The sequence below is a fragment of the Chrysemys picta genome, chromosome 6, assembly GCF_011386835.1.
Source record: "Chrysemys picta bellii isolate R12L10 chromosome 6, ASM1138683v2, whole genome shotgun sequence".
Lineage (NCBI taxonomy): Eukaryota > Metazoa > Chordata > Testudines > Emydidae > Chrysemys > Chrysemys picta.
The window spans coordinates 47,108,656-47,123,344 of record NC_088796.1 but is presented as its reverse complement, the minus strand read 5'-3'; the positions used below and the strand labels follow the sequence as shown (position 1 = coordinate 47,123,344).

Below are 14,689 nucleotides of genomic sequence, written 5' to 3'. Positions count from 1 at the left end.
CTGATTGATTTTGCCTTGTTTTAAGATCCAAGGGGTTTGGATCTTGATTCACCAGGAGATGGTGGGAGGAAGGAGGGGGGATAGTTAATTTGTCCTTGTTTTAGATCCCAAGGGGATTAGATCTGTGTTCACCAGGAGTTGGTGGGAGGAAGGAGGGGGGATGGTTAATTTCTCCTTGTTTTAAGATCCAAGGGGTTTGGATCTGTACTCACCAGAGAGTTGGTGAAAGGTTTCTCAGGCTTCCCAGGGAGGGAAATGGTGGCAGCGGAACCAGAGCTAAGCTGGTAGTTAAGCTTAGAAGTTTTCATGCAGGCCCCTACATTTGTACCCTAAAGTTCAAAGTGGGGATCCAGCCTTGACACAAGCTATTAAAAGAAATGCTGTGCCTGGATTATGGTGTGTGGTGTTAAAAGCAAAATGTCATTTAAGTTATACATGCACAGATAGATAGATAGAGACTTAGAATAAATAGATTACTTAATAACTGGAGTTCTACAAATATATTGCCTGCACAAAGGAACACACTTGGAGTTGTGTGCCATGCTATACAGGCCCTGGAACTACTAAGAACACCCAGCAAGGGAAGTGGATGGATGAGGACATAGGGATGTAATGGGACAAAGACGTAAAGTCTGTGGATGAGATGGCTTTTTTAGCTGATGCCTTCAGGCGTTTATTGAGGGCAGGCCACAGAAAAAGGGGTTTAAAACTGATGGAAAGGGAGGATCCCATTTTGCCCCTAGGAAGAGAGAAGGGGGTTGGGAGCCTAAACATTCTCTTACCCATAAACATTCCTCTAACCTTCATCCCAAATCTCCTGTAAAAGCAGAAGAGCCCAAAAGGTGCTATCAGTGTATTTCCACTGATCACCTGAGGAATAAATGCCTTGTGCTAAGAGGAAGCAGGCAACCAATAGCTCATGTTAGTTCTGCTGTCCTCAACACAGAAACCCTCCAAGCAATTGAAACCTATCATATTGGTTCTGTGAGGTTAGCCTCAGAGAAACAGGTGGCAGAGGGTACCCCAAATCCAGGTCCCAATTTTTCAGGATGCTATTTCTGATAAGTTTTTGGAAAGTAACTGTGTCTCTTTAAATCAAAAGAACAGGAGTACTTGTGGCACCTTAGAGACTAACAAATTTATTAGAGCATAAGCTAAATTTGTTAGTCTCTAAGGTGCCACAAGTACTCCTGTTCTTCTTTTTGCGGATACAGACTAACACGGCTGCTACTCTGAAACCTGTCTTTAAATCAAGATGCAGCTCCAATACCAGTAACAGCAGAGGAGTTGGGACCAGGAAACTGCCAGGTGGTAGTTTGTGAGAATACAAATGGCTCAACTGACAGAGAGGGGGGTGTCTTTCCCCACGCTGGTGAAACACAGAAAGCAATTATGGGAGAGCTGCTGGGAAAAGGTGCATCTGACCGAAGGGTAAACACACCTAGCCCAGAGAGCACAGATCACAGCCCTCTAGGGAGCAGGGAAGGACTCAGTGCTGGGAGGGGGAAACACAGGGTAACCCCAAAAGGGGAGCTGGATTTTCTGCATATATACAGTCCTGGGGTTGGGAGACCGCTCCCCAAAGGGCCAGCCAATGTGCAGGATCCCCCTGAACACCTATCTTGCCAGACCCTGAGGTACCAAAATTCCAGAAACATGATTAAATTAAGAGCCCACACAATGGGGAACAATGGAGGGAAGGAAAAGCCAGTGACTGATTACATGGGAGAGTGTCAAAGGACACCATGGGTAATGAACAAACTAACCTCAAACTACACTATCTGAACAGAGGGTGTGGTATCATAAAGATACTTGTAAACACACATCTGTGATAAAAATTTTGGTATTAATGTTAAGTTTTTGGGATAAGAATTTTGACACGGATGTTAAACCTTATGATAATGCTACTTTTCAATTAATACCTGTAAACAGGTTTAAAGCTTATCACAGCAGAGAAATCATAAAACCATAAAAAATTTGGTTTGCTGTGTGTGAATGGGGAAACCGAGGCATACTGCCTCACGGCCTTAATGGCTGGATGCCAGGAGAACTATAACACAAACTGCCTTTGAGCTAGTCAGTGACTAACCCTCCTGCAGTAAACTAAGAGGAGAGGTGTAACACTCTGTACCTTGGGGAAACATCCAGCACCTCCATGTTATTCCTCGTAAAACGATTGTGTGGTATCCAATGCAAAGTTTGTCATGTCGGGTGTCTTTGGAAGGCTCATGATGTACTGAGCATGGCTGTTATAGTGATGTTATTATAATTGTTACAATAACTTTACAGTAATGTTATAGGTTATAAATTCATTTGCAAATTTAACACCATTAATCTGGACTTGAATAAGGACTGGGAGTGGCTGGCTCACTACAGAAGCAGCTTTTCCTCTTCTGGAATTGACACCTCCTCATCTATTATTGGGAGTGGACTACATCCACCCTGATCGAATTGGCCCTGTCAACATTGGTTCTCCACTTGCGAAGTAACTCCCTGGTCTCCATGTGTCAGTATATAATGCCTTCATCTGTAACTTTCACTCTATGCATCTGAAGAAGTGAGGTTTTTACCCACGAAAGCTTATGCCCAAATAAATATGTTAGTCTTTAAGGTGCCACCTGACTCCTTGTTATTTTTGTAGATACAGACTAACACGGCTACCCCCTGATACTTGATACAAAATAATCCTTTCAGCTAATCATGCTAGTTATTCTACAGGCTGAGAAGAGATATTATTTCTATTTTTAAATATCTGTGAGATGCTTAGATACTATAACAATGGGGAACGCACAAGCAGATAGCATTGCATAGCACAGAATAGTATGAAGCAAGTAGACAAAGTTTACTAGGATTTCTCCATTCTAAAAAGTTCAATAACTGACGTGAAAAAGTAGAAAAGGATTAGAAGACTTTAAATAAAAAAAAGACTAATAAACCTGTAAATTCCAGACTCAATAATTCTGTACCAAGACTAATAACATCTTAGAAAAAATTAACTCTTCAGTAAAATATTGTAAGATACACAAAACATTTCAAATAGGTATTAAAACATGTACATACTTGTTCATCTAAAGTACACTGAAATGGAGCCTCTGTTAATGCTTTTATTTCTTCCAATTGCTTCACAGAAAATTGAGGTTCAAAACTGTTATCTGTTATTTGAGTGCAGTCATCTATCTGGAAAATACTGGATTCTGATCTCACATGTTCTTCTTCAGCATTAAGCTCTCTTTCCTTCCCTACTAATTGACGGACAGGCTGTACTACAAATTCTGAAAAGGAGTTCAGTGCTGTCAGAAGGTCTATTGGCAGGACATTGCTGTTCTCATCTACTGATATATCTACAGATAGAGCATCACCTTGACACTGTAATGTGTCATGCAAGGGGTTTATCATTTCTGGACTCTCTGAATCACTGAGTGGTTTCAGCAAATCTCTAATTTCAAATTCATCACCCATTATACTTTGTACAGTTAATGTTTCCCTGGAAATCTTCTCTGATGTTGATGATAAAATAAAGTCAGGTATAGACTTCTCAAGAGAATTATCTTTTACCGTAATATCTATCTCAGTAATGGTCATAGTGGCACTTTGACAATCTTTTAAAACCCCTGGAAATACATTCCGTGGTGTCCATTCCTTTGGAGCCATTAATGTCTCTTTTACAACTGCACTTGACAGTAGGCTTCTTTCTGGAGAGTCATCTTCATCATTTAATCGATGTGAAATCTAAATGAAAAAATGTTCACAAAAATGGATACATGTTTCTAAAAACATGTAATGAACATTTACTTTACGGTTCATTAATACTCATAATATTAGGGTTACAATTTTTTGATAAAGCAAGCTACAAGCCCCTAAGAATTTCCACAATGGAAAAATTCCCATTGACCTTAATAGGGGTTAGACTGTACCCTTAGTCATAAAGGCAGAATGAATTAAGTTGCTGACTCCCCTATTACTGAAGATCCAGGATAAGATGCAGAATAAATCTACCACTATTTTGAGATCAAAGGTCTCATCCTGTTCTCAGGGTACTCATGTCCCATGTTAATGCTCAGGATGATTTCTCTTCCTTTTTTAGCACGACATTAAATCGTTATGTAGTCAAAGCAAATAGTAGAAGTGCAGACTACTGCAGATACAATATATGTATGTTTTGTTTTAAATCACATGCAACTACTGACAGGGTGCAGAAAGTTTGTCCCACATCCAATGCTGAATATTATGCAAAAAGTAGGGTAAATATAGTTATTTAGACTCATTGACTTTAAGGCAATAAGAGACAATCATGATCATCTAGTCTGACCTCCAGCACACTGCAGGCCATAGAACCTCACCCACCCACTCCTGTAATAGAACCTTAACCTCTGGCTGAGTCACTGAAGTCCTCAAATCATGATTTAAAGATTTCAAGTTACAGAGAATCCACCATTTACCCTGGTTTTACCTTCAATTGACCCATGCCCCATGCTACAGAGGAAGGCAAAATAAAATAAAATAAAATAAAATAAAAATCAACCCAGGGTCTCTGCTAATCTGACCTGGGGAGAAATTCCTTCCTGACCCCAGATATGCAGTCAGTTGAACCCTGAGCATTTTGGCAAGACCCACCAGCCAGACACCTGGGAAAAAATTCTCTGTAGTAACTCAGAGCCCTCCCCATATAGTGTCCCATCACTGCCTGTTGGGGATATTTGCTACTAGCAGTCACAGATTGGCTGCATGCTATTGTAGGCAGTTTCATCAGTTTTATAGTCATTTTTGTCATGACACCAATAGATGTGCCTGTGACAGACTGACAATAGTGTCCTGTAATATCCTGAACAAACCTTATGGAATTTAGATAAACTTTACTGAATTAAGCTAATCCTTACTGAATTAGGTGTAACACCTTTGGTTTCCATTGTACAGTCAAACCCCGCAATAAGGCGCCCCGCCATAACACGAAACGCATATAATGCGATCACAATTTGGCCCCCGTTTAAGACATACAGTAGTACAGTACTGTATGTACCAGTGGTCCCAAACGCCATGACGCCTGCCAGGCAGGGGAGAGAAGTGCCAGGCAGGGGAGAGAAGCTGCGGCCCTGCGCCTGCCAGGGACAGTGAGCACCGGCGCCCGCAGCCCTGTTGTTCTCTGTCCCCAGCAGGCGCGGGGCCATGGCTTCTCTCCAGCTTCAAGAGGAGCCGCGGCCCCGCCAGCCGGGGACAGAGAACAACAGGGCTGCGGGCGCCGGTGCTCACTGTCCCTGGCAGGTGCGGGGCCGCAGCTTCTCTCCCCTGCTGGGCACTAGGGGCACTAGGCGGCGCACATCAACGCACCGCCTTGGGGACCACTGACGGGCTTGAAACCCCGCTATACCGCGACCCCGCATTTAGTGCGATGTAATTTTTTGGACCCCACACATCGCGGTATAGCGGGGTTTCACTGTATTACAAATACAATTATATATGTGTTTTGTGGAATTGTATGTTCCTTCTCTAGTAGGAGGGGGATGCTAATGTACTTCTTCCATTATTGTCCTCTGACCAGGGCTGGCTCTAACTTTTTTGCTGCCCCAGGCAAAAAAGAAGAGCGCCACCCCGCCGTAAACCCCACCCCCAGCGCTGCACCGCTGCCCCCGCCCCCAGCGCCGCACCGAGCCAGGCTGGGCCGCCCAAACCCCTGGAGCGCTGGGCTGCTCAAACCCCCGCCCCCTCTGAGCGCCACACTGTGCCGTACCACCGATCCCCCCACCCCCCAGCGCTGCGCCGCCCAAACCCCTGCCCCCCCCCCGGGCGCCGGGCTGGGCCGCCCAAACCCCCGCCCCCCTGAGCGCCGCGCCGCGCTGCCCAAACCCCCGGAGCACCGGGCCGCTCAAACCCCCAAAGCCCCAGGCCACCCAAACCCCCGAGCGCCGGGCTGGGCCGCCCAAACCCCCGGTGCGCTGGGCCACCCAACCCCCCTCCCCAGTGCCGGGCTGGGCCGCTGAAGCTCCCCCTCCCCCGTGCTGCGCCGCCGAAACACTCCCCACGCTGCCTGGCCGAAACAAAAAAACCACCCTCGAGTGCCGCCCCGCTGAACAAAAAAACAAAAACACCGCGACCGCCCCCCGCCACCCCAACATTGGCCGCCCCTTCTAAGGTGCCGCCCTAAGCACGTGCTTGGTCAGCTGGTGCCTGGAGCCGGCCCTGCCTCTGACACCACCCCCTTTGGAAAGGTACACATATACTAGTTCAAACTGGATTCTCCAGGGACCAACACACAAAGAAATGATTTTTAGATAAACAGCCTGGTTTTAAACTGGCTCAGGGCCTTCTTTCTGATCCAGCAAATGGGCAGGACCTCTAGTCCACAGAGGGCCCCAATCCTTAAAGAAGGGTTAGCAGGACTGGGCCTACTGAGGCCCATAAGACTGTGTGCTTGTTCTGAGCAGAAGCTGTGATGAACTTGTAACCACAAAAGAAACCCCTTCGGTGGGTTTGGAAGGACTGCTCCAGCACCCATGTTGGGGTAGGGGTAATCTCTGGTAAGCTTATAAGCGTGTGTGTAGGTTCTTTTACTGTGTTTAATATGGTTTTTCTGTAGTGCTTGTACCGTAAGAATAATATAGGCTTACACTGAAAGAATTGTTTATAAGAAATTTATAATTTGACAATAACGCTTATCAGTCTCTGAACAGAAAACAAGCAGGTGTGTTTGTGCAGCCTGCCAGTGCCTCTGCAGTGAACGACAGAGTGAAGGCAGGGAACTGCACAGCCTGGAAATACCACCCCCAGAAGAGAGAGAGACATGGGACTTCACCTAAGAAAGGCAGTGACTGGGGAGCTGGAAACCTGAGAGCAGGTGCCCTAGTTGGACCATTGAAGGGAAATACAGGTGCAGTTGTCCTGAACTGTGACAGTGCCTGTTCTTCAATCAATGAAAATACAGAATTTTTTCTCCTTCCTATGAAGGATTGTCTGAAATTTCTGAACCAGGTACCTCAGTTAGTACCTCAGAGGACTGACATGCTTACAGTTTTTACCAACATTGTATTTTTCATTGCTCATACTGTTGCCCCAACATTGTATTTTAGGGTAAATTTCTTTCAAGAGATTTTTAAAAATCTTTTGTTGCCAACACATGGCAAAATTATATAGAGCAACAGCATTTTAATATCAGCAATATAAATCTGATTAACCACACTGACAATTAAAAGTATAATAAAACAACAAGAGGACAAGATCACTGAGGAGAAGAACTTTCTTCATACCAATTTATGGATTTTAAGAACAAACTTGGAACATGCAGTCCTTTAGAGAGACTAAATTTAAACATTATGATATAATCCAGTAATCAAGGATGCAAATTAAAAGATCTATTGGCAAATTAGGAGGGAGAAGGAGAAACAAATTTGTTAAGTAACGGGAAAATTACTACTGTCATATGATAAATATGATTTCCAAAAGAGACTAAGAATATACTTAAAATGTTATAATTATACAACAGTTTAAGGGACTGAGACAAGGAGGGATACTGAAATGATAATTTGATCCAGTTTAAAGAGATGCATTTTATAATATGGAGAATTCACAGTTACTGCAAAAAAGGGCTTGATCTTGCACCCATACAGTGTATGCGCAGAAGGGTTAATTGAAGAAGAATTATGGCTTATGAAACACCAACAATGGGCAACCTTTGTGAGATAAGAATAAAGATTACTGCAAGATACTAGGGCATAAGGAAACTCAGAAAACAGAGGAATGGTAGAATAAACAGTCAGGAATACTACTTTGTCAAAATCAGTAAAACCCAAATATGACTTGTTTAAGGATGTCAATGTTCTATTAAATTACAAAATCTTGACAAACAATTTGTCTTGAAGTTTCACAGTTCTAGCTGCAAAACTGGCAAGCTTGAGATAGTCAAGGTGTCTGTGCTGGGAAGACTATAATGGCTATCAGTTTCTCTTGCTACAGTTCTTTCTGGACCATTTTGATCTGTTCATCAAATAGTGCAAGAGATCAGAAAATACGAACAAATATAATTTACTGTAGTAACTGGGAGTCTCAGGTACAAGAAAAAGCAAACTCACAGGAGCTAAAGCAATATTAAGGAGCTTTTTACTCCTACTAGTTTGTCAGATATCATCTCTGGAAATTCTCCCTAGACACTGGAATTCCTAGTTCTCCTAGTATCTTTAGGTTTTACAACTTCCTTTGAGACTATTAATCATTGGCATTCTGTTTCAGGAACTTTCATATTGAATTTTATTCCACTGAATCAACTCTGAAATATAGGGAAGTTTTACTTGATGAAATTTGTTAGTACACCTCTACCCCGATATAACGCTGGCCTTGGGAGCCAAAAAATCTTACCGCGTTATAGGTGAAATCGCGTTATGTCGAACTTGCTTTGATCCGCTGGAGTGCGCAGCTTCCCCCGCCCGCAGAGTACTGCTTTACCGCGTTATATCCGAATTCATGTTATATCGGGTCGCGTTATATAGGGGTAGAGGTGTATCAATATTAGTATGTACTGTAAAGAAAAGAATCTCCTGGCTTTGTTTATGATATGATTACTTACTCATATAGTTTAATCTGTTACAAGATATATGTTTCACTATATTGTCTTTAGTATTTTCTTTTGGGAACTTTAGAAGATTCTGTTATTTTCCAAATGTTAATCTCACTCAGAATCTATGAAGAAAGTAAATTCTATTTATATGAAACTTTAACAGCTTTCTTTTAGATGCAAATTTTGCTTCACCCACTTTATATAATTTAAACAAGGTGGCAACCCTTGTATGAAAAAAATGTGTCTTTAGTCCTCCCTGTGATGTTGTGCAGTCTATATGGTTTTATAAAAACTTGATAATAAGTCAATATAATGTAACTGAGATTGTTTTAGAGAAAATACGGTAATAAGTGAATGTAAGTAACTGGGATATGCCTCACGCAAAAGGTCTCTTGTAAGGTATCATTACAAAGCTTATAATCTACTGAGTGTGATCATCTGATTTGTATAAATGTACCACTCTTGTATCTAAAACTAGAAATATAAAATGTAACTCTGAGGGCCTATTGTAATTGTGTAAAGTGTGGACCATTAATGATGGTTTGGAATCTTGATGACTCCCATTGTCTGCAGATGGCTGTATTTACCTGTGAGTCTTCCTGTATATGTGTGTGCTGGCAAGTGAGTAATGAAGTCTTGCAGTGACATGTGATCATGTCACCTGATCTGGAATCCATCTTTAACCTGGTGCTTCTCCAGTGAGGGGGGGGTGGAAACCCAGAGAGACAAAGAGTTCCCGCCTTATGCAAAAGATATATAAAGGGGGGAAGAGAAGAGAGAGGGGGAGAAGCCATCATGAAGAATCCCCTAGCTACCACCTGAGCTGCAACAAGAGCTGTACCAGGGGAAAGAATTGTGCCCAGGCCTGGAAGGTGTCCAGTCTGAGAAAAACTTACTGAAACATCTCTGAGGGTGAGATTATCTGTATTTAGTTTGATTAGGCATAGATTTGCGCATTTTATTTTATTTTGCTTGGTGACTTACTTTGTTCTGTCTGTTACTACTTTGAACCACTTAAATCCTACTGTCTGTATTTAATAAAATCACTTTTTGTTTAGTAATTTACTCAGAGTATGTATTAATACCTGGGGGAGCAAACAACTGTGCATATCTCTCTATCAGTGTTATAGAGGGCGAACAATTTATGAGTTTGCCCTGCATAAGCTTTATGCAGGGTGAAACGGATTTATTTGGGTTTAGACCCCATTGGGAGTTGAGCATCTGAGTGCTAAAGACAAGCGCACTTCTGTACGCTGTTTTCAGGTAACTTGCAGCTTTGGGACAAGTGATTCGGACCCTGGGTCTGTGTCTGGAGCCAGACGGGAGTGTCTGGCTCAGCAAGACAGGGTGCTGGAGTCCTGAGCTGGCAGGGAAAACAGAAGCAGGGGTAGTCTTTGCACATCGGGTGGCAGCTCCCAAGGGGGTTTCTGTGATCCAACCCGTCACAGTGGCGTAGTCGAGCAGGATCTGTGCACAGCTGATTGCTTTGAGATACTGGTAGTGATTTTAAGTAAGTTTTAAGTGTGGTGGCTGGAGAACAGACAAAGTGGTTACTGGTTTGTTATTTTCTGTTTGCTTATTTCGGGAAAGGGAAGTAGGGACAGAAAAGGAAGCAAAATAAGTAAGAATGAAGATCAAAAGAAATTAAAACTACACAAGTTGCAAATTGCCCAGAAAGACTGAACAATGGGCGCTGGGAATGTCTCTGTTAACTAAGAAGCCCCTGAGCTGAGTGCATCTCAGTTTCAGTGAACTGCAGATGGGTGTGGCCCAACCTCTGTCTGTGCTGAAGCTGACTGGGGTGTCTAATTTAGCAAGACAGGAGTGGAGGGGTGCCTGTTCTGGCAGGAGGGTGTTCTCTGTGGTATCCCAGCTCATCAAGTGATGGTCTCAAGGGAAGATAAATGGAAATTGATGTACAATTTGCCTGGGGAAAGCCTGACCTGGAAAAAGAAAAGGCTGCCCACCAGCCTGGACTTAAGAGACAAAGCAATTAAGACCCAGAAGCATGACCTGGCTGTAATGGAGTGGAAGAGGTGCACAGAGACATGTATCCTGGAGCTGGAAGTTGGGGTCCTGGTGACTGCTGCGGTGGGAACAAACCCCAAGGACTCTAGCTGGAAGCAAACCCAACCTGAGTGAAAGGGGGGGGGGGGATTTTGCTGGCCAGTGAAAGGTCCCTCATAGCTGGAAGCTGTGAGCCTACAGCTGGGTCAGGGTCTCTTTCCCTTTTGGGGGACACAGGAGTGTCTGCCCCATAGGGGAGCCCAAAAATGAATTTTAGGTATACTGCCTCCGCCATGGTCAGTGTCCAAGTCTCTGGCAGTAAGTTCAGGAGGAGGGTGTGATGTTGTGCAGTCTATATGGTTTTATAAAAACTTGATAATAAGTCAATATAATGTAACTGAGATTGTTTTAGAGAAAATACGGTAATAAGTGAATGTAAGTAACTGGGATATGCCTCACGCAAAAGGTCTCTTGTAAGGTATCATTACAAAGCTTATAATCTACTGAGTGTGATCATCTGATTTGTATAAATGTACCACTCTTGTATCTAAAACTAGAAATATAAAATGTAACTCTGAGGGCCTATTGTAATTGTGTAAAGTGTGGACCATTAATGATGGTTTGGAATCTTGATGACTCCCATTGTCTGCAGATGGCTGTATTTACCTGTGAGTCTTCCTGTATATGTGTGTGCTGGCAAGTGAGTAATGAAGTCTTGCAGTGACATGTGATCATGTCACCTGAACTGGAATCCATCTTTAACCTGGTGCTTTTCCAGTGAGGGGGGGGTGGAAACCCAGAGAGACAAAGAGTTCCCGCCTTATGCAAAAGATATATAAAGGGGGGAAGAGAAGAGAGAGGGGGAGAAGCCATCATGAAGAATCCCCTAGCTACCACCTGAGCTGCAACAAGAGCTGTACCAGGGGAAAGAATTGTGCCCAGGCCTGGAAGGTGTCCAGTCTGAGAAAAACTTACTGAAACATCTCTGAGGGTGAGATTATCTGTATTTAGTTTGATTAGGCATAGATTTGCGCATTTTATTTTATTTTGCTTGGTGACTTACTTTGTTCTGTCTGTTACTACTTTGAACCACTTAAATCCTACTGTCTGTATTTAATAAAATCACTTTTTGTTTAGTAATTTACTCAGAGTATGTATTAATACCTGGGGGAGCAAACAACTGTGCATATCTCTCTATCAGTGTTATAGAGGGCGAACAATTTATGAGTTTGCCCTGCATAAGCTTTATGCAGGGTGAAACGGATTTATTTGGGTTTAGACCCCATTGGGAGTTGAGCATCTGAGTGCTAAAGACAAGCGCACTTCTGTACGCTGTTTTCAGGTAACTTGCAGCTTTGGGACAAGTGATTCGGACCCTGGGTCTGTGTCTGGAGCCAGACGGGAGTGTCTGGCTCAGCAAGACAGGGTGCTGGAGTCCTGAGCTGGCAGGGAAAACAGAAGCAGGGGTAGTCTTTGCACATCGGGTGGCAGCTCCCAAGGGGGTTTCTGTGATCCAACCCGTCACACTCCCAAATAAACAGAATAACCTGTGGCTAAAAAAAAAAAAAAATCAATGGTAAATTATTTATCTGTGTATGTGGCACAGACTTTGTCTTTTGTTACTTGACTCTAGAGTATAACTCTTCTATGGAAAATGGCTTGCACAAATTACAGATTCATATCAGAAGTACAAATATGCTAGTGAAGTGATCATAAGCAAGGATTCACACAGCATGCGTGATAACACAGGAATCTTTGGATTCAACACCACAGACAAAAGAGATGCAAAATGCATCTCCCTGAACCAGCAAGGGCCAAGGTTCTAGAGAATGATTCACTCCTCAAGCAAAATTAGGCCATTTTATCACCAGCAGCCTCCATCACTGGTTTGTCAATCAGGAAAAGCTCTAAGTTTAGCTAACTTTTTGGATTACTACACACCCGTTGAAGGGAAAATTGCAACCACTTTAAGTAACTACAAGTCTGCCAGCAGGGGAGGTTTCCTAGGGCCTCAGCATCTAGATCAACAGTGATTCTGGCCCATTAAAGAAAGCCACACTGTTTACAAGTTCATGTCTATTTCAGCTTCAGACACAGCTCTTGCAGTAAGATATTGTCCATCACCAAACTGCTTTCAACCTATATTCAGGGCCGGTGCAACCCATTAGGCGACCTAGGCAGTCGCCTAGGGCGCTAGCATTTGGGGGGCAGCATTTCGGGTCCTTTGGCGGCGGACGGATCTTCAGCCGCCCCAGTCGCCATCGGCATTTAGGCAGGAGGAGCTGGGGCACAGGGGTGCGGGGAGGGCCACCTGCAGCAAGTAAGGGGGGAAGGGCGGCACGCAGGGGAACCGCTCCCTGCCCCAGCTCACCTCTGCTCTGCCTCCTCCCCTGAGCACACCGCCCCGCTCTGCTTCTCTCCCTCCCAGGCTTGCGGCGCCAAACAGCTGATTGACGTCGCAAGCCTGGGAGGTGGGAGAAGTGGAGCAGCAACGGCGTGCTCGGGAAGGAGGTGGAGCAGAGGGGAGCTGGGGTGGAGAACTGCCACACAGCTCCGCGGGCCGGGGGAAGCTGCCGCGGGGGGGGGCACCTCAGGACAGAAGGGGGGAGCTGCTGCAGGGGGGGCGCCTCAGGGCGGGGTGCGGTGGGGAGCTGCCGCGGGGGGAGAGGGAGGGAGAGGGACGCCTTAGGGTGGAGAGCTGCCACCGGGCTCGGGGAGGGTGCAAGGTGAAAGTTTCGCCTAGGGCGCGAAACATCCTTGCACCCTCCCTGGTTATATTATGCATCTGTGTTAAGAACATGTGCTTGAGAGTGGATTTGGACAAAGACTGGTATTTTTGCTTTAAATATTCAAAACATGGAACCTCATTGTTTCCCCAGAAAATATTCTGTAAGTGCTAATTAAATCAAATCAAACTGTTGACATGCATTCTGTTGTATGAATACACTCACCTTTCTCTCTGTTTTCAGAAATCCAGACATGTCAGTATCTAAACCTATAAGGATGGTAAATAAAATAATATTTTTCAAATTTACTGTCACTGAATTGCACTTTTAGAGCTTCTCAGCCTTTTCTGATTAAGCGGCCCCTGGGTGTTATAAGATGTTGAAGTTTCAAATTCCCTTCACACTTATAGTGACATTAGAAAAGATTCAGAGAAGGACAACTAAAATGATTAGGGGTTTGGAACGGGTCCCATATGAGGAGAGATTAAAGAGGCTAGGACTTTTCAGCTTGGAAAAGAGGAGACTAAGGGGGGATATGATAGCAGTATATAAAATCATGAGTGATGTGGAAAAAGTAAATAAGGAAAAGTTATTTACTTGTTCCCATGATACAAGAACTAGGGGCCACCAAATGAAATTAATGGGCAGCAGATTTAAAATAAATAAAAGGAAGTTCTTCTTCACACAGTGCACAGTCAACTTGTGGAACTCCTTGCCTGAGGAGGTTGTGAAGGCTAGGACTATAACAGCGTTTAAAAGAGAACTGGATAAATTCATGGAGGTTAAGTCCATTAGTGGATATTAGCCAGGATGGGTAAGGAATGGTGTCCCTGGCCTCTGTTTGTCAGAGGGTGGAGATGGATGGCAGGAGAGAGATCACTTGATCATTGCCTGTTGGGTTCACTCCCTCTGGGGCACCTGGCATTGGCCACTGTCGGTAGACAGGATACTGGGCTAGATGGACCTTTGGTCTGACCCAGTACGGCCTTTCTTATGTTCTTCTTTCTTGAGATGGTCCCTGGCTAAAGCTAACTGAGTTTAGTGACGGAAGCTCTATTTAACAACAAAATATTTTCTAACTTAATTATATATTTTATTATTACTTTTACCTCCTGTTTTCTTATATCTGTGACCCATAGTTCTGTGCCTTCAAAGGTTACCAATCAACTACCACCATCTGTTTCAGGGAATGGAGCATATTTCTCACACCCTCCACACTCAGTCAGCTCTGTTGCCCACTTCCTCCCCTTTTAGGGGTGTCTTGAGCCCTGGGAGTGCTAGGAAGGCGCACTGGGGCCCACAGGCACTGTGATTCTCACCGCCTCCCTTCCCTTTGCACTAGGGTGACCAGATGACAGGAAGAAAATATCGGGACACAAGGGGGGGGGGAGGGGGGGTCACTGGCGGAGCAAAA

The 14,689-nt window shown here is 44.1% G+C and overlaps 1 protein-coding gene across 8 annotated transcripts in view; it reads right to left on the bottom strand.

Moving 5' to 3' along the window:
• Nucleotides 1-14,689, bottom strand: part of ANKRD31 (ankyrin repeat domain 31) — a 133,516-nt gene that overhangs the window by 92,898 nt on the left and 25,929 nt on the right. For all 8 annotated transcript variants that reach the window (XR_010588790.1, XM_065550081.1, XM_065550083.1 and 5 more), the window contains 2 exons: nt 13,501-13,544; nt 3,061-3,729 (listed from right to left, as the gene is read on the bottom strand). Coding sequence is in view for 7 of the 8 variants with exons in the window: in XM_065550081.1 (XP_065406153.1) it covers nt 3,061-3,729; nt 13,501-13,544 (713 nt within the window). In the remaining variant the exon portion in view is untranslated. The remainder of the gene's footprint in view (nt 1-3,060; nt 3,730-13,500; nt 13,545-14,689) is intronic.